Here is a 20,012-nt window from a genome sequence, read left to right as displayed (position 1 = left end):
GCGACTGACTCTTGGCCACAGCAGAATATCAGTGTTTTACTCTTTTAAGGGCAAAGCAATAAACTGAGTTGTGACCATTTTGTGTTACTATGGCACACGCATGAAGGAAGGAAAAGAAAGGAGATTGTTAGTTTATATATTTTGATTTCTTTTGGTTTTTTATTTGTGCTTTTTTATTTTCATTCTTTTATCTCTTTTGCTGTGTATTATGTGTATGTTTTTTTTTTATTTATTGTAATTTGTGTGCTGTAAGTAATGTAAATAAATTATCTATCTATCTATCATATTAGACATTAGTTTTGAATTATTTTGATTGCATGTTTATTTGACCATCACAATTCGTGGAAGTAAACAGGAAAATATTTGTCTCAGCACATTCAAATTACTTTCAAATGCCTTACTCAATATCGCTCTTCATTTATGACGACTCCGAGTTTATGAATATCAGCAAAGATCAATAAATTATAACGTTTGTAAAATAATTTAATTCGATTTGTATTTGGCTTATCTGTGGCCATTTTATTTAGGTTAAGGTTATTTTTTTAGATTTGCATATTACTTAGCTTGTGTAGGCCAATATCTATTTTGTACATAGTTTATATAAGTGTCTCTTCATCTATTTTTACCAAATTCATATATTCTATATGTAAAAAAGTTCAGTTATTAAAATGTAAATACATATGTATAAGACTGTATTTCATATAATGTCTGTGGCCTTTTCTCTTTTTAACTTCCGACGCAATAAGAAAAGTGTTATAAATTTGACTAGTCCGTATACAGACTGTCTGTGGCATTGCAGCTCCTAAACGAAGGTATTGAATATGATGCGTTTTTTTGTTTGACAATTTATGAAGATCTATTCAGGTATTTCAAGGTCTCCAGCACGGGGGTTACTTAAAGTTTATAATTTGACATTATCAATTTCAATGTATAATGTAGCTGTTGGACTACTGTATGTTTAAAATATTATAGAAAGTAACACGTATTTCATTATCGTGTGATTTTCTTCGTGTGAATTAATATATAAAGTACGCTAAGTGTACAAATACTAGGTTATAGTCGATCTGTGTACTTTATAAATGTCATTTAAATCCATTCAGTCTTTAAAAGGATTGCTCAGATAATGGTAATTTTTTTGTGTATAAAGTTTTCCTTTGTGTAAACCACGTACATGCACAAAAAGTGTGCATTGTAGCATACAAATTTAGGGGCTTTATTATAACCGGACTGAAATTTATGCTGAGGATTGCCTCTCGTCAGACTTACATAGATGCCTGGGTAGACGAGAAAAATATAAAGGGAAATTTTAAATAATATGTGTCTTAATTCTGCAGTAAATAGGTGTCATTGAGTAGTAAATGTCCAAACGTACAACCTTTTATATTTACGTATAATATAAATAGGAGGCCAACCCGCCTGTCAAGCGTGGTAACTACTGGCAAAACTCCCCTAGTGGGGAAGGTTTATGTCCAGCAGTGGACAGCTAACGGATGAAATAATAATAGTAATTAAGAGGAATTAGTAATACCAAAGAATACTAGAGAGAGATTTTCAAAAGTCGTTTGTTTAGGTACTTCTGTTCTATTCGTGTTTTCGCGTTGAAAAAATTATACTTATATAATTGTTTCGATTTGAAGTTATATGGCAATCAAATTATAAGGTACGGACGTATAATCTTGTAGTTCCCAGGAATAACAACGCATGAAGTGTACCATAGTCAGCACAGTATTTATAGTGCTCAAGAATAATAACACATGAGGTGTATACCATGGTCAGCACAGTATTATGTGATGTCTAAAATGCCTATAGACGATTATCTTTCATCAGGCGGGTCATCAAGTTGTTTGCCATTCTAAGTTGCATAAAAATACAATTCGTTTAATCTAATAATTTTATTACGGCACCTAACTGATTACAGATGCAATCTCTTATCGAGTCTATCGATTCATCTTATAAGTACCTACCCGCAGATATTTCAAATTCCGAATCGATTCTATTCAACCTCGAAGTGATAAGAATCTCAAATAGCTCCCATTTCCATAGTTTACTCAGTATAAACCATGGGCTTGTGTGAATTTTCGTTTTATTTGATAAATATTCGCGCGAATTCGTTCAATATATATTATTAACATAAAAAGGATGAGACAACGTGCGGGTTCTGTTTTTACGTGATAAGAAATTTGAGTAATTCTGTTTTGATATGACAAAATGAGTATGTAAAATACAATTTTATCCCTGATTTATATATGCATATATATATATATATATATATATATATATATATATATATATATACTAATATCAAATATGTTATTTTGTAGACTTGTTTGTAGGTTTTAATGTTACAATTTCTTACATGATTGGATGTAAAAGAAAGGGTATGGGGTAAAGTGAAAGTCGTTTTTGACTTATAATTTAAATGCCCTTAATTTTGAATTAAATTACTTATTGATATTTTGATACAATGTAATATATCTTCAGATGAAGTCCCTTGTAAAATAGACAGAAATAACTAAGATAAAATATATGGATAATATATTATATAAAATGAGCTGGTTTACATAAATCATATATTGAAAAAGACACCAACATCATCTATCATTCTTTAACATTCGTTTAGTAATAAATATTGACATCAAAATATAAAAATTTTAATATTAGTAGATGTGTGTATATTTATTTATATATATTATTGCTCACGCTAATGTGTGTTTCACAGATAAATACTAGTTGAAAAAGAGTGTACAAATTTCTTTTAGCAAACCCAAAGTGAAAAGAAGCATTAATATCAGCGGTAGTACAGTGACAATTTACAAATGAAATAATAAACTAGACATTTTAGTTTATACTTCTCAGCCATTTGGCAAAGTTCAAAGTGTTTATATATAGCCATATATAAATATTGTAATTTAACTAACAATGAGGAAATAATTTAAGATTTTGTTCCTCACCAAAACACTCAAATAAATTGAACAATACCAGTTATTTTGTTTTGAAAACTAAACTACTGCAGCGATTTTAATAAAATTTCTATGAAACCAATTTGAAAGTATATCCGAATAAATATATGAGATAAAAAATAATTTTTCCAAATCGGTTTATAAATGACCGAGTTACGTGGTAATCAACATAAAAAATACAACCGAATTGAAAATTTCCTCCTTTTTTGAAATCAATTTTGTGTACAGACACCTACATTATATAAAAAAATCCATTACCTCAGCACCAAATTTAGGGACTTATGGCAAAAGTATATTCTACTATTTCGTATACAGATTGGTCATATCCCTGAATTAATACATACGACAGCGGCTTTGTTACAGCTAGTCACATGCCTTATATAATATCTTTGGGTACGTAGGGGATTTTGGGATCAGGGATATTGCACGGGTAACGTAGGTGGCCGTTTTACATGTATACTCGTAGAGTAACGACCACAGAATCTTGTAAAGCTTTTGTAAAGTACTTCATATGCGTGAATTTTTCTAAATTGCGAATCAAGATAAATTATATACCAGATTTTAAGATCGATTTTCAGAAACACAATTATAAAAACCGCATCCAATTTACAGATAGACAAAAATTCTTAAAAATATTGATTTCTATTGCTTTTATTAAGTCTATTCATATCTTCTTTTTTTTTAAATACTTCCTATGTAAAGAAATCGTCTAGTATAATTATAATATATGATAGTCTATTTATTATAGTAAATTATTAGCAATTATGTTTGATTGACGATGGGGAAGATAGATTCTTGAGTGGTATCCTAGTAAAAGCAAACAAGTTGGACCACCAAACGTTAGATTAAGTGACAATATCAAGTGTGTTGCGGAGAGTAAGTGGTTACAGGTGGCTTAGAAACGTTACTTATGATAATGTACAAAGAGTCTCCCACTTTAGCAGAGGACGATTAATGGCCAAAAGGATGATGATAGTGTTGGTGCTGAATTTAAATAGAGAGTGTTATGTGTTTGAAGCCACAGAGATAAATAAACATCTTTAATAATTTCCAGCTAGACGCTTATCTCAATAGTTATCTTATGATTGAATACTTATTGAGGTAAACGACCTAGCTTTTAAAATCCTTCATCTGTCTATAATTCACAAGAGGTAAATAACTTATATGAGATATTTATTATTTATTTACTAGTCTAGAGAAAATATATACTGTGTAAATAAATCTGAAAGTGGGTCGAATCGAGCTTATTTGGAAAGCAGAACCTAGCTGATAAAATCTTTTCCATACTTTTTTATCGTATTCTTTACATATCTATCAATTCCAATACCTAATGGTAAAGGGAAAGATCTATTTACTGATAAATTTTGGTGAGGGAAATGGACTTGGGAATTCTGTTTGTCGATAGAGTATAGCAAAACGTGAGGGGTGTAGGTAAACATATTAGGTATGTCACCCTTGACATTTTCCAGGACTATCGATTGTTAATTTTCGGTTTGAAGGTTTACAAACTTTCATTTAACTGAAGTACCATACAAATATTTATATAGCAACAAAATTAATACGCATAATATTACGGCGAAATTGGTTTTCTGGGATTGCAACTCATGAGGGGTTGGTATAAGGGATGTCAAATGTATTTATGGATGTTCATGATATTCTTTATATTTATAAGCGATTACTTTTATTATCAGATAGGTAGTTGGCTTGTTTACTAAGTAAAAAGAGGAATAATCAGGCCACTACAGAATCGTGGCAACCCCATCAATACCTTGAACGCGTTGTTATATTGGATACAGGGGCCGCTGTAGGGCTTTTAAGTATATATACCCAACACATGTATATATTTAAAAATATAACATTTTGCAGGCTGTTACTCGCAAGTTCGTGCATGAGGACAGTGGTGGAGTTACCGCACTATGTGGTGCTGTAGAGGCCTGCCTTGGACAAGGGCTGAGGAGGCGTGCTCTCGGGCTGTTCAAAACCAGCTCAACGACTGCCCTCCTTCATAAAATCGCCAAGGTAGGTTTTAATAGATAATAAAGTATCACAGGAAAGAGATTTTATATAAAAGTGGTTTGCTACGGTTTTCACTTTACAGGCATCCATGGATTATGGTAACCGTGTACTGCTCAGGCGGGTTTGTTTGCCACCTTTGTGGAATAAAAAATACACATATACTCATAAACATATAACAATGTTGAAAGTGATGAGAGAATGTGCTTAAAAAGAGATAATTCAATTTTATCGCGTGTGAATTGTGTATTAATTGAAATTCCCTGAAATATTTAAAATTTAATGACATTTAATTAAAATATCAGGTAACAATTTAATAAACATATAGGTTTAAATTGTTTTAATCTAATGGAAGTGTTTTATTGCATTAACAACACGTTGCTTTGCGTAAATTAGATTTTCGGTTGGGTTAATTTATCCATTTATTATTTAAGGAAAATATACAGCTTTTCCATTACATGACATGACAAAATTGAATGTTAGATATTACATCACCAAACGTTACAAAGGTAACTACGGTGAAAATATCATAGGAACACTGTAAAGGATATTATTACCAAATTGAAATATTCAATTAATTAATTAATAATTACTATTGGATATCAGCACACTATTTAATGGTTGGGTTACTTATAAATTTGTTCAATTAAATTTTCAGGTTATATTATATTTTTCATATTATAGATAGGTGCACTAACATGTAATAAAAAAATGATATGAATGATTAAAATGTAATAAAAGAATGATAATAGTCGTATGGTCCCGGCAAAGAATAGACCATCCCTTCCTTTCCCGTATGAAGCGACAAAGGTAGGGCGAGTGATGTTTATTTATTTATTTATTTAAGGCAAACAAACAGCTAAAATAATACATAATTATATACTTAAATAGTAATTTGGACACTAGAATTTGCACAAAATAAAATACAAGTAAACGAAACACAAAATTAGACAATACTAAAATTAAACAAATATGAACAAAATTAAACAAACAAATACTATTGAAAACCACAGCAACATGTTCAGCAGTGGACAGTTAAAGGCTAATATGATGATGATGATGAAAAGAATGGTAGATAGCTATGTGCTTGCTACGTGATGCCTATTAAAAAAACTGACAACTAATATATGCTGCTTTTGTAGCGCAATTAGTAACGTACTCAACAGCATTATCACCATTGGATGATAATATTTCTAAGTCGAATTGAATCTATACTGTAGCCCATATTTTTAATATCTCACAGTACAGTGTTTTATACAATAGTCCATCGAGGAATAATGTTACTAACTCAAATTTGTAAATTATAACTACATAATCTAATGAGAAGTAAGTAAGTATAACATTTTACTACTTATAAGTAAACAATGAATAATTGAAATAATGATAGCGACTCACGATGTAATTGTTATTATAATTATAAATGTAGAAAATATAATAATAAAATGGTTGTTAAAGTACTTGGAATTATAAATCGATCACTAAGTTTGTAAAATGAAACAACAAAGTAAAAACATGGTTAAAGGTTCGCTGGAGAGAGACTAACCTTGCTAAAGGAAAACAATGTTCTACTATTACTTTTTTCTTTGAAATTCATTAATTATTCCATAAAGTTTGGATACGTTAGAAATATAATAATTATCATCTCATTGAATTAATTAGTCCTGAAGATCTCAAGAGCATAGAAATGAGGGCTGGGGCAGACGCAAAATAGAAGATGTTAAAAGAAAAAGAAAATATATTTTTTTTTTAATCTGAATAACTAAGGAAATCTAAACTAGATATTAATCTGAGAAGAAAATTAAAATAAAATTTGTTAGCGGTTTTTGTTGATTTTTTAATCCTCTCAGCTTTTGTAACATTAAAAGGCATGTCGCTAGCACCAATGGCAGGAGGGCATTAAACGGCGTCAATATCCTGGAAAATGAAATTACTACATTTATACTGAATTGCAATGATTTATTAATCTATATTACCGTTTGCTGTCATGACTCTAGGTTCGCAAGGAGTATTAAAAAATATTCGACGTCGCTAAAGACAAACGAGCTCGCTTCTCGTTAAAATTGGTTCATAAATAATGTATATGTTACAGTGAAAGCTCAACGTTTGGGTAAACCTAATTTTCGAATAAATGTAGGATTTAGTAATTGTTGGTAGATTCGTTATGGTTCGAAGCAAAATACGGCTTTCGAGTACTTACAATATCTTTATGGAGAATTTAATAAAAAGTACGGAAAAAACAATAGAAGTACAAAACTACTATGACGCCATTACAGAATTGAGAGAGAGAAAATATACATAAATGTAGCCAACATACTAATAATAATTTTATATTGCCAACATAATAGTAATCGCCATCTAACTTATTTATATATTATTTCTTTAAAAGCAACAGAAGTAGCGAAGAATACTAAATCAGTAGAACATGGCCGTAAAAATATTAAGTACCTAACTCAATACCTATTGTATGAGTTGTGAAGCTTTTCTTGTAGTAGAACGAGACCTTCAAGAGCTTTCTATTGTAGACGAGAGGCATGCATTTAATAAAACATAAGTGTTATTTAATGCTGTTTTTACTAATGCTCTAAATTTTTTAACATATATATTTATAACTCATAAATCACCGTATTGAAGCTTCGTATCGTATATACTTGTAATTTAGTAGAAATCCAAGTAGGCTGTTACTAACTTATTTGGGGCAAATAATTTATAAGCGAAGTACAAGAAAATATATTGAAATCTATGGCTACAGTCTCAGGAATATACATTTTTAAGCTATTTCGAAAAGGCAAAGGTTCTTAATACTTCTGTATTTTTATTTCAGTGTAACAAGATCTTCAGAGAATTAAAAAATCAGTAATTCTGCCCTGATATTGATTTTGGTCCAATATTAATTTGTTGATGATTGAAAGCTCCGTTTTTCTTTGCGAAACAATATCCATTTTCAAATAAATCAACCATTTCATTTCAATGAAACCAAATATTTCCTTGTGCAGTGCGACCATGATTTTTTAACCAAAATTTATCATTTTTCCATTAGACTTTTCAAATATTTTCTTTCCTTCAAACATCATCCTAACAAATAAAATGCAATGAAAAAGAATAAGTCAAATAAATGCGTTTACATACATTAGGCGATTCATTTTTACTTACACGAGTCTAGATATAATGTCTCCACGCAACATCTCGACGTCTCAGTATGTATTTATTTTAAGACGATTGAAGTCGCTATGTTTTCCAGAGCAAATAATTTTTACTTGTTGAACATTAATATGTATATCATATCTAGTGGCGTGAGTCAGAATCGTAACATATTTTGACCTGATTAAAAATTTGTTTCTTTTCTTTCTTCATATGTACTTACGTAAGTGTTTGGCAATAAAGTATTTTTGATAATTTCAACTAGCAACAAGAAGCAATTCGTTTCTATGCGAAGTCGCTAGTTAAAGCATTAAATAACATTTTATATACTGTTATATATATAACAGTATATATTCACAATTTGTATATATGTATATTACAAATTGTGAAAATATATGTAAGTAAAATGCATAATATGTCTGTATTATAAAAAAATGAAAAAAAATCAATAAACTATAGTCAGCTAACGCCTTTAAGCAGTTATCAACACTGCACATATAAATGGCTACATGCACACGCTTTCAAACTCCCGCTGTGCTACCAATAAAACATTCAGGTTTTTTCTAACAAAGTAACGTAAGCACGCAAATACCTATTCGTATTGTGTTGACATACTACGAGGAAATTGTTTTTTTTCTAATATATTTTAGTATGTAATTATATAGATGATGAGTGGATGAATGTGTGATAAATGACGGTCACGAATTTTATTAGACAAGTTTTTATGATAGGTTGACCCCTGAAATATAGATAAATATATAATTATTTATTTTTACACCAAGTCTATTAAATGTATTAATATTATAAATGCGAAAATGTATTAATATGCGAAAATTTGTAAAGATAGATGAATGGATGAATGTTTGTTACTCCTTCTCGCAAAAACTATTGAACGAATTCAAATGAATGTTGGCATAGAATATTTTATATAGTGATTCACGTGAACAAAGCCGTGGAATATAGCTAGTTGTATATACATAGGATAGTAATACTTATTATGAAGAAAATAGAATATAATAGGTAATAATAGTATAATCTATCAAGTCTAACATGACGATAATGATGAATTAAAATACTGGAATACGACAAATTATAAGCGTATAATTTGAATGAGCATCTCGAAATTGCATACATATAAAAAGTCGGTGTTCGCGTCTCTTTCTCTGCTTACTTAATTTCATAATGGATTTCAGAACGAACTGTTCTAAACTGTTCCAAATTTTAAATCAATAGTATCAGTGTTTTTGTTTTTTTTTTTTATATACCACTAAGGTGGTAATCTGAGGTAAGGTGTGAGGTGGAAGTGTAGTGCAATATGTAGCGCTGTGATAGATGGACGGACGGATGAAGTCGCATCATACGGGTTCGATTGATACGGGACCCTAAAATGTTATGTACCTCTAGCGTAATAAAATAAAATCAAGATTTTATGTGTAAAGAAAAATTATGGGCAATTTAGTCTTGATCTAATATCAAATAAATTTTAGAGAAAAAAGAAATTCGGTAATGTAAATTTCCAAATTAATCCTTTTTGTAGATAATTCAATATGTTCCTTTGCTGCCCAACTATCTACAAATTACAATTTATAGGGTTTTCTTCGATTTAACGAGCCTGTTTTTTTTTTGATGAAATTATTGGCCTTTTTTTATAATTTGCGGTACAGTATTCAAGGTATCCCGTCTTCGCTATTGGATATAGGTGATGGGATACCTATAATAGTGGGTACATGTAGTGTTAATTAGTAATTCAAACGCGATATTTGAGGAAAAAAGTTACTGTTCTTGAAGATGTATTCTTCATGTTATGGCCTAAAAATACACTTTATTAACACTGTGAAAAAAAAGACGAGAGGGCTTTCTTCAACAGTGGAATGTCTTTAAAAATTACGTTTTATATTGAAAATACCCTAGATTCACTTTATAGTGAAATTTCGGGAATATATATAGATTTAATGAGAAACTATAAATATATTATGCCAGGTTATTATCTGTCAGTCAGTCATTTAATGTAGACACTTCAACAATCAGATTAATATTTTTATATTATCTTTAAACGCGCAAGTAGAGCATATAAGTATACCTAGAACATCCATTCTAGACGGTATATTATAGTAAAACTCCGTATTTTTTCCATTAAAAAATAGGTAGTCAATTAAAATTAGGTAGTTTTTACTAAATGACTATGTCTACTTCCTTGTTAAAACTATTAAATTATATAGTTTTAGAGAAATTTCATTGAGCAATGATTAAAAATAAAAAATAAAACCTTTTTTTAGATATTCCTTGGTCATTTAAATCATTAATATTTATTTACTAATATTTATTTTTGATCATACGTAATTTCTAGTTGCAATAAAGGTATTTAGTACAAATTAGTTTCAACTAGAGAAAACGCATTATAACCAAAACTGGTTTTAACTTTCAACACAACGTACAAAGTAACAATAATACAACGTACCTACTTAATTTGTTTATAATATACTTGTTATTTACAAAACAGCTTTGTATAGTAAAACAAGGTTCTATGTCCCAAGTGATCGATACGAGTTTAACTTCATCTTCTGTTTATAATGACACGTGATGCCAACCAATCATTTGCCTAAAAGCCACGAACAAATTTGTTACATTAACTTGCCTTAAGTGGCCAGTTTGTATTAATTTATGTAACATACTGCGCATTATGTAGCTAGTAGAAATTTCTCAATTTGTCTATATATTAGCAACCGACTTTAAAAAAAAAGGATGTTCTCAATTCGGTTGTGTTTTTTTGTTTGTTACTTCTTAATTCTGTTAACCGTATAAAAATATTTTTTTATCTGAAAGGATATACTTATAGAAATGCTATCTTAATTTGTTCAGTAGTTTATTTTTTAGTTTATAACTAGTTTTGTCATAATTGAAGTCGGTTTTCATTTGTGGAACACAATCTAAAATTATGTATGCTTACTATTGCAGGCAGCATCACTTGCGTGAGACTTTGTATCTAAACAAATCTTGTAAGACTTTTGCTTGCTCATCTACGTCACAAAAATAATTTTCATTCTGTGCATATCTACGTTATAAGATTATAGAATCCATGTGTTAAATTTTTAAATATTTCTGTTTCTGAACATCTATTATTTGAGTATTCGTGGTTTGACTTGGACGTGGTTTGGGTTAGATATCGATTTTGTCAACAAAAGATAATAATATCTTCATGACCAAGTTGTATAAAAAATGTTTAATAGTTTTCTTAATAAAAAAATATTTCAGTATGTCTATTAGTTATTTAGTATCCATAATACAAGTTTTGCTTAGTTTGGAACTAGGTGGTGTTTCATGTATCCTGACATTGGGTACTGTCTAGGTACTATTAATTCTATATAGTAATAGAATTTAGCTCATTTTGGTATAAAAGTCTTATGTCGTTTATTTGCCACTAACCAGCAATATTCTTATGATATACGTGCGAAAATTTCCAATGTAGGTTACGGGTTTGGTTCTAGAGTTAGTGGGCGTAGATGTCAACCTTGTTGATAGAAAAACATCCACAATAGAGGACGAATAGGCCACGCACGCACATTAGATAGATAGCGACTTCTATGTACCTACGAGTATCTATACTAATTTACGCCATTTGTATCGTTTTCAACTGGCTTAAAAAAGAGACTTCAACAGACTGTTTTTTGTTGACTGACTTTCGTCAGTTATGCGCCACTTTTGTAGAACAAAATTAATTTTATAACAAAACATATACGAATATGTATATTACATTATATATTATAATCACATTACCATATTATTTGATATTCAATCGTTTGTTTATAAGTTATCAGAGGGAGACTGTACAAAAGTCGTCTACTTGGGTACTTCTGTCCCATTCGTGTTTCTGTCGTGAAGCAGTTTTGCTTGAAAAGAAGTTTATACATATTTAAGTTTTCATGCTGCTAATTAAACGTAAAAATAAGATACGATGTTAAAATACAATACAATCCCTTTTTTAAATCTGGCTACAAATTTAATTTTACTTTACAAAGCAATCCGAAACAAATTATATTATGTAGATTTTGTTTTTTTTTTTCTGTTGTATCTACCTAATAGATCTTTGTAGAGAATCCTTTCAATGTGGCGGTCGAATGGAAATTTCCAATGTTATTAGTTACGGTCTGGTATAATGTTTGAAGTAAAGAAATTTCTTTTATCTATTTCTCTTTTTGCGATACCTTTTTATTCAACCAGTTTAAATTAAACAGGTTTATTATTCTCCACTGTATATATTACAATATATTTTTGTTTCTACATTACGTGATGTTTTCTCCAATTTTGAAATGAGTTTGATGATGTTTTGTGATCTAAAGGGTTTATCTTATGTTGGCTTCATATGAAAATAGTATATAAATGTCAAAATCGGTCAGTTTTTTTTCTAAATAATAACTATTCTTTAAATAGTCTGTGTATGATAGAGGCTTTGTATTTGTACAAATAGTAGAGATGTCTGATATTAACAGATTTACATATTTGACCCGCAACTGACTTAAAATGCTTAAAACTTGGCAAACAAATTGAATGATTTGCAACTGTGTTTCCAATAAATAGTTATTGAAAATCTCTATAATTATGAATGAGAGATAATCCAATGAATACTTTTATCGTACTTTCGAGGAAATTGTCGAAATTTTTTCCAAAGAAGCATGGATTGAAAAATACAGCGCGTTCAGCGTTTTTGTCATCTTATGAAAAATTAACGATCTGCCCGGGCTTCACAGGATAAATATAGACAGAAAGATATATTAGTATTTTATGTTAGTTTAATAAGCAAATTTCTAATACTTTGGATTGCATTAATGTAATTTTCGTAAGGATCTCTAGTGTTTTTTTTAATAATAAATAGCCTATGTTACTTGCTGATAATGTTGCGCTCTGGGGGGAAAAGGGATTGTTAGTAATGGAGACTAAGAATCCCATTGCTAGCAATATATCCAACCAGGTCGACCTTCTTGCGGTTCCCCCTGGAAACTATTATGATTAATTCCTGATGAATTCATCATGATGGGCTAACTGGCCTGTTTTCATCCTCATCGATCATCCTTCACTGGTGCCCCGCCAGCGTATCCCATTAGCGCAGGCGGGGTTACCACTCCCTTATCATCCAATAAAAAAAAAAATAAAAAAAATGTTGCTCTCTATAAGTGATCAGTTAAATAGTTTTTGAGTTTTTCCTTTAAAAATAAAGAAACAAACAAACCTTACCTCTTTATATCAATATATCATAGTTATTCAGTTATACAGAGCATTCCTTTAAGGAGATGCTAATGGTATTCATTTCACTCTATATAATTACGACCTCTTTTATCTACTTAGCTAATTAACTAGAAGAGGATGCCACTAAGCGTTATGAATAAATAGGTAAATAAATAAATTAGGGCAATGTTATGTGAATGTCTCGATACGGTGGCAAAGTGTCGTGCGTGGTTGTAAGAACAATAAAGGATTAATGGGCCAGTCGCGCTGCTTTTACCCAGATGAGAGCCATTAGAGCGAATAGGGCCACAACATAGCGCCGAACATCAACTCGGCGAGAAAAAAATGTGCCTACATCATTGAACGTCAAACTCAGTCCGTCCGTACATTTTTATTACGTCGCTCCACATTTTGGACGTGTACAGGACAGGGACTTTGCTTTTATTACGTTCTCCATTTCTTGGTGCTATTGTGCTAATTTGTATCATGACTTTTGCACGAACTAAGCTTTTCTGGCAATGTAGGCATGTACTAATCAGCTTACCAGTAAAAGTCAGCTCGTGCATCAAATTATAAAGACTGTTAGAAAGTTAAAGTACTTGCTAGATTTTATTGAAATCTATCCCGGATTTCAATAAAACTTAACATACATTACATCTCACTAAAAGTAGGATTGTACTAAATTATATTAGGTCCTTTAAGTCGATCTGAAAATTTCTGGCAATTTCTAATTGTAAGTACAACTCTGCCTAGGCCTCAATTTATAAAAAGAATATTGAATTAGCATAGTACTTAATCATTATTCTTATATCAAATTCGATTTTTATACAACTTAGAATGGCAAACAAACTGACGGCACACCTTATGGAAAGTGGTAACCGTCGCCTATAGATATGACAAAGAATACTGTTCCGCCCATGATGCACCCTTGCGTTGCCATTCCTAAAGACTCAGGTGTTATTAAGTAATATCAGTATCTTGAATTTATTCTCGGAAATGAAATTTCTCTTGCCTCATTTTTCTCGATTGGTAAAGAATAGTTAGTTTTTGTAGTTCACTATTTGAATTTTCTAGCCATTAAGTTAGTTACTGTTTTTAGGATGACAATAATAATAGGCAACGATTGTTAACGATGACAATAGCTTAGAGTTTGACCATCAAACGTTAAATGATCTTTTTCATATAATTGGTATAATTAATATATGATAATATTTTTTATATTTACAAACGAATAATATATACAATTTTAATGATCATGTTCATAAGAGAGGCTTATGTTTAACAATGAATACGTGAAATGTATAAATTCATAAGCACTCAGTCAGAAATAGAATCGTAGGTATTACTGATAAGTAAAATGAACATTGAAATTTCGTTGGCAAGTTGATATTTAATATGAAACTGGTTTAATAATATATTACTACCTAATGTATGATATGTGAGTATAAAATAACCTTTACACTAAACTTTTACGTTATTTTTTTATTCAGTCGACTTTAATTCGGCTGTTTTTATATTTCGTTAATGCTGAAGCTTCTAAAGCTAAATTCTTTTAGAGATCTTTTTAATGAAAAATATATATATTTTTTTATCAAGATATAAGTAGAGATTACTTTAGTTGTTAGCGTTTTTATTTTATTATCATTTATATTTATATATTTTATTATTTTTTTGTATTCAACTATAAAAACGTGGTCGAGTTACAGATTTCTAATAATCCAATAATTATTTTAAAATTTTTGAATTTATAATATTAATTAATAAATCAGTTAGTATCATAAATACAAAAATTTGCAGCCCCAGTTTTGAATAGGAACAGTTATTTACTTATACATAAATTAAATTAGAGTACACACATATCTTTTGTAAAAAAAATAGTCTAATTGATAGTGAAATTAATATTAAATCTATTAAATAAATGTGTGTTTTAAGAGAAATAAATGGAAAAACGGACGCGCACAGTGATTTCGTTCTATAATATTTAAAGATAATAGGATTACTGATTTGGTTTGGAATTATTTTTTTTTTTTTTTTTTTTTTTTTTTTTTTTTTTTTTTTTTTTTTTTTTTTTTTTTTATAAAACTTAGAATGGCAAACAAGCTGACGGCCCACCTGATGGAAAGTGGTAACCGTCGCCTATAGACATGAGCAGTACCATGGACATAACAGAGTATACTGTTTCGCCCATGATACCCCCATGCGTTGCCATTCCTGAGGACTCAGGTGTTATTCCTCTGTACCCAGTAAATTCACGCCATATCCCACCCTTCAAACCGAAACACAGCCATGCAAACACAACTGCTTCACGGTTGAAACACGAATGGGACAGAGATGTATGCCACAGGCATATGTAGTGAGATTAATATTGAGATCAGCTTTATTGTACCGCCTGTATCAGATACTTTTTTGTGAATATTTCAAGGATATTTCGACCTTTATCACTGTCACACTATGTTATCCTATTATACGCATACAAGAATTGAATTTGATCTTACACGTATGTATGAGTATGTACATTTTAGAAAAATAGATGTATATAATAAGATTCATTTTTACCTTTGAAATTTGATTAAATTAAATTTATATTTCAAAATGAGCTTTTGAAGATTATGATGTGATAAGAAATGTTAAGTTCACATTCTAAATATTTATCATTAATTGCTATGATTTATTGAGAGAGCAAAATAAGGAGATACTTTTAAATTTCCATGCATGTCTGCGATATCGTTTTGACATGCGCCCCATGGTAGTAAAATTACACGATAAAATCGTGTAGTAAGTACGCTTAATTAATATGAAACATATGTAATCGGAATAGTTTTTAAGTTCAAATAATCTATTAAAAATAGCTGGTTAATTACTAAATTTTGGATGACGGGTGTCAACATTCAGATCATCAATGTATATAACGATAACATTTCAAACAAACATTAATAATCAAAATGGCTGATACTGTGACTGCTTATCGAGGGATAAGCAAAAGCATGTGTGTAGGATTGCTGTGAAGACAAAAATTCTACACACGCAGGTGTTATTCCTCTGTACCCAGTAAATTCACGCCATATCCCACCCTTCAAGCCGAAACACAGCCATGCAGACACAACTGTTTCACGGTAGAAACACGAATAGGACAGAGGTACCCAAGCAATCGACTTTTTTACAAAGTCTCCCTCTGGTGACGATTTTATAATTTCTCTGTATAAATAAAAGTTATTCGCTAAATGTGTTGCTAATCACATTATTCGAGAAATTCGAGAACGGCTGAACTAATTCTACTGATTTTTGTTTCAATTATTTAAAATGAAAAAAATACTCACAAAATATTTATTATCTCTAAATAAGAAAACTTTTTCTCATGTAAACTATTCCTAGCTACTAATTAAAATACTGATGTCTTTGCTTTTAATGGAATGACGTTTGTTGGATTAGCTATGTAGTTACGAGTATATATAGTTACATTAGACATTACTACTTACATAGATCTGTACCTATTGAGAGAGTTCAACTAACGAACTAAGCGATCTGTAATACAAACACCTCTATAGAAATGTAAAAGTATTTTCTAAGATATTTTCTCGTAGCTATGGATACGGAAAAGTCAGTGTAACCATTTTTTCTTCCCCGTTTATGATATGAAAAGCCGTAGACCTTTTTCGTCCCTTGATAGTTTATTGTAAATAAAACTTTCTTCTAACAATGTTATGTTACAAACTGTCTATTTCATATTAACCCATAAATCCCACTTAAGTTTATTTGCTGTCTTTACAGATAAGTCTTTTTTGTTATCTTAAGCTTGAAATCTTACTATTTTTCAGACTATATTCATATTCAAAAATACACTCGTGTGTTGGCTAAATTCCATTAAATATGTAAAAACGTAATGTATTCTCAAAGTGACAGCAAATAATTTTGTTCAATATCTAAATACAAGTGAATGATTTCAATTCAAATTTTAAGTAGATAATTTATTTGGTTATTTGAATTTTGCAGATATTTCTACATTACGATTATATAATTTCATTTATAAGATGCCTGTTTACCTAAATGGTTATTTTAATTTTAATACTATTTCATAAATATTCAAATTTAGTGGCGAAAGTAATCCAACAGTTGGTACTTTCACTTTATTTTCAAATGTAGACATGTACTATTAAGAATATTACCCTTAATTTTATTAGTTACTATTCAGGTTAGTCATAATCCACCTATACAATAAATAAATAATTTGATCTTACCTATATATAGGTATTTCTTTACATAACAAATTTTGATATTATGCCACTATATCGTGTTATTTTATTACTATATACAAGCGTATCACTTTTGTATAAAGTTTGTGGTAAAATTATGATATAATACATATAATACTCGTAATATAATAGACCGACTGCTGGTTCGATATTCTCAATAGATAAAAGTAGAAGAATTAGATAAGGCCGTCCTTTGTATATGCACATTCTGTATAAACACTCTCTCTCACATTCACAAAAAAATTAACAAAGATTAATTGTGAAATATGTTTCCAGCATTGTCCAGAAGCAGCGTTGGTTTCGGCACGGGTCTTGGCTGCTGAAGGAGCACCAGCGACGCGTTCCGCATCAGGCGTAGAGAGGCGACCCTCGGCACCACGACCGCCTCTTAGCAAAAGAGGGTCTGGATCTCTACTTTCACAATCACCTCCACAGTCCAAGTAAGACGGAAAACGAGAAATAAACTAATAAATTAAATTTTTTTATATTAAATTCATCAATTTACATGATTTAATTATTTTTATTTATAACAGTTTTCTCATAGGACTCTTCTTAGACTTCTCGCCTAATATTTTCTAACTAAATTGCTATTTATTAAATTGTTATTTATAAGTTATTTAAGTTAAATTGTTATTAATGTGTGTGTTACATATTGACCATTTGTATATATTCAAATACTTTTTTATACGATATATTATTACGATATTTATAGCTTGGATTTGAGACTTCGTTTATATGTCTTTATCCTTAGATTATGTAGGTAGAGTGTTTCCATATAAATGTTTTATCAGGAACAGGTAATTTTTTTTTCCAAGAATCCGCAAATTAGGTTACTAGTACTCGTATGTATCGTTAATACTAAATATTTTTTTAAGAAATTTGTAAGGTTAAACTGAAAAATAAAAACGATAGAAAATTCTTTCGTATATATTTGAAAGAACAAGATAAATCGTGCATAATGGTGCGTAATGATGCTTATCTTTACTGAATACTTTGATTTATATCTGTGTACAGACATAAAATATTTTTTCGTTTTTAAATCATTGAAAATGGCCCGTATATTATTTATTGCTATTTTAATTTATTTATTCATAAACAAGACACACATATGTATGTTATTAAGTTTGTATTTCATTAGAAAAAGTAGTTCATAGTTTAATTTAAAAAAATCGATCTGATCTGGGTAATTTTTAAAGCAATTATTTGCGACACTGAAAAAAGATGCATTTTATTTTCATTTAAAAAAAAAACAAATTAGTTAGCTAAAAGACAAATTTTGACACGTTTTTGATACTCGATGCTTTATCTATATGTTATCAAACTTAATAGTAAGTAAGAAGAAGTAACAAACAAATGCAGCTTAGTAATACTTTTGTAAGAACTGCTGCCATATAGACTCTAGTCTAAATTTAACTTTTAAAGTTTTCACATTAGAATGAATCTGTTATTTTACAATACTCGTAAAATAACAGAATCAAGGGCTCTATGTCTCCATCCAATCTTATAGTTGGACTTACCTTACTAACCATTTATCCGGTTATTAACCTTATTAATCGTACAAATCCTGTATTATATTTTAAATACACAATCGAGACTTAACGCGATGTAAAAGCTTTTACAGGTAAATAGTACCTACATACTTGCTTCTTTATTGCCGACGTTTCGACGTGGATTGCACCGCGTCGTGACCACGACAGGACAGTTCTGTATGTAGGTACTATTTACCTGTAAAAGCTTTCACATCGTGCTAAGTCCCGATTGTGTATTTAAAACATATGTAAACAACGCGAAAGTTTAAATTTAACTAAATCTTGTACTCTCTGATATCAAGAATTTTTATTTCATCTTATTAGTCGACATAGACTAAAAAATATGAATAAAAAATTGTAAAGTTGAAGAATTTTTTATAGTTATAGGCGTAAAAGAATCACGAAACATAATGTTCTCAATCAACAAGTAACTTAGTTTATCTTTGTGACCGTGTAAATTAAAGATAGCAATTTGTGACCGTGTAAATTAAAGATAGCAAATCTTCCGTTTTCTATGTTTAATATTATAATCTGATTATCTCTGAATTTACGGTATACGACGGAGCGCAATTATTTTTCCCGGGATTTTGCTGTGAAGATTTATTAGGAAAATTAAATTGTCCACGGATGCTAGCTGCGACAGCGTTGGTACTTATACACGTTTATGTTAGATACGAGGTCGTTTGTAATATCTTTCCCGTTTATTGCTTTCGTGTTAAATATAAAATCAACATTTCGAGTTAAATGCGCAGTCTTAGTTCAACGATTGCTTTTTCTTTTTATTTATGCAACTTAGAATGGTAAACAAGTTGACAATCCTTCTAGCTAACAAAATTTTAACCTATTCGAATGTTTCATCTATATTATCGAAGATTACAGATTACCTGGGAAACCTTTGGTAC

At 30.0% G+C, this 20,012-nt stretch overlaps 1 protein-coding gene across 4 annotated transcripts in view; it reads left to right on the top strand.

Annotated features, from left to right (window-relative positions):
• The window catches only part of LOC113515204 (small G protein signaling modulator 2-like), a 67,576-nt gene that overhangs the window by 17,818 nt on the left and 29,746 nt on the right, over positions 1 to 20,012 (top strand). For all 4 annotated transcript variants that reach the window (XM_052896062.1, XM_052896060.1, XM_052896063.1 and 1 more), the window contains exons 3-4: positions 4,827 to 4,979; positions 17,858 to 18,021. In XM_052896062.1, coding sequence (XP_052752022.1) covers positions 4,827 to 4,979; positions 17,858 to 18,021 — 317 coding nt within the window. The remainder of the gene's footprint in view (positions 1 to 4,826; positions 4,980 to 17,857; positions 18,022 to 20,012) is intronic.

Source organism: Galleria mellonella, unplaced genomic scaffold (assembly GCF_026898425.1).
Source record: "Galleria mellonella isolate WM207_F2 unplaced genomic scaffold, CSIRO_AGI_GalMel_v1 utg312, whole genome shotgun sequence".
Classification (NCBI taxonomy): Eukaryota; Metazoa; Arthropoda; class Insecta; order Lepidoptera; family Pyralidae; genus Galleria; species Galleria mellonella.
This window is presented reverse-complemented; position numbering and strand designations above follow the sequence as displayed.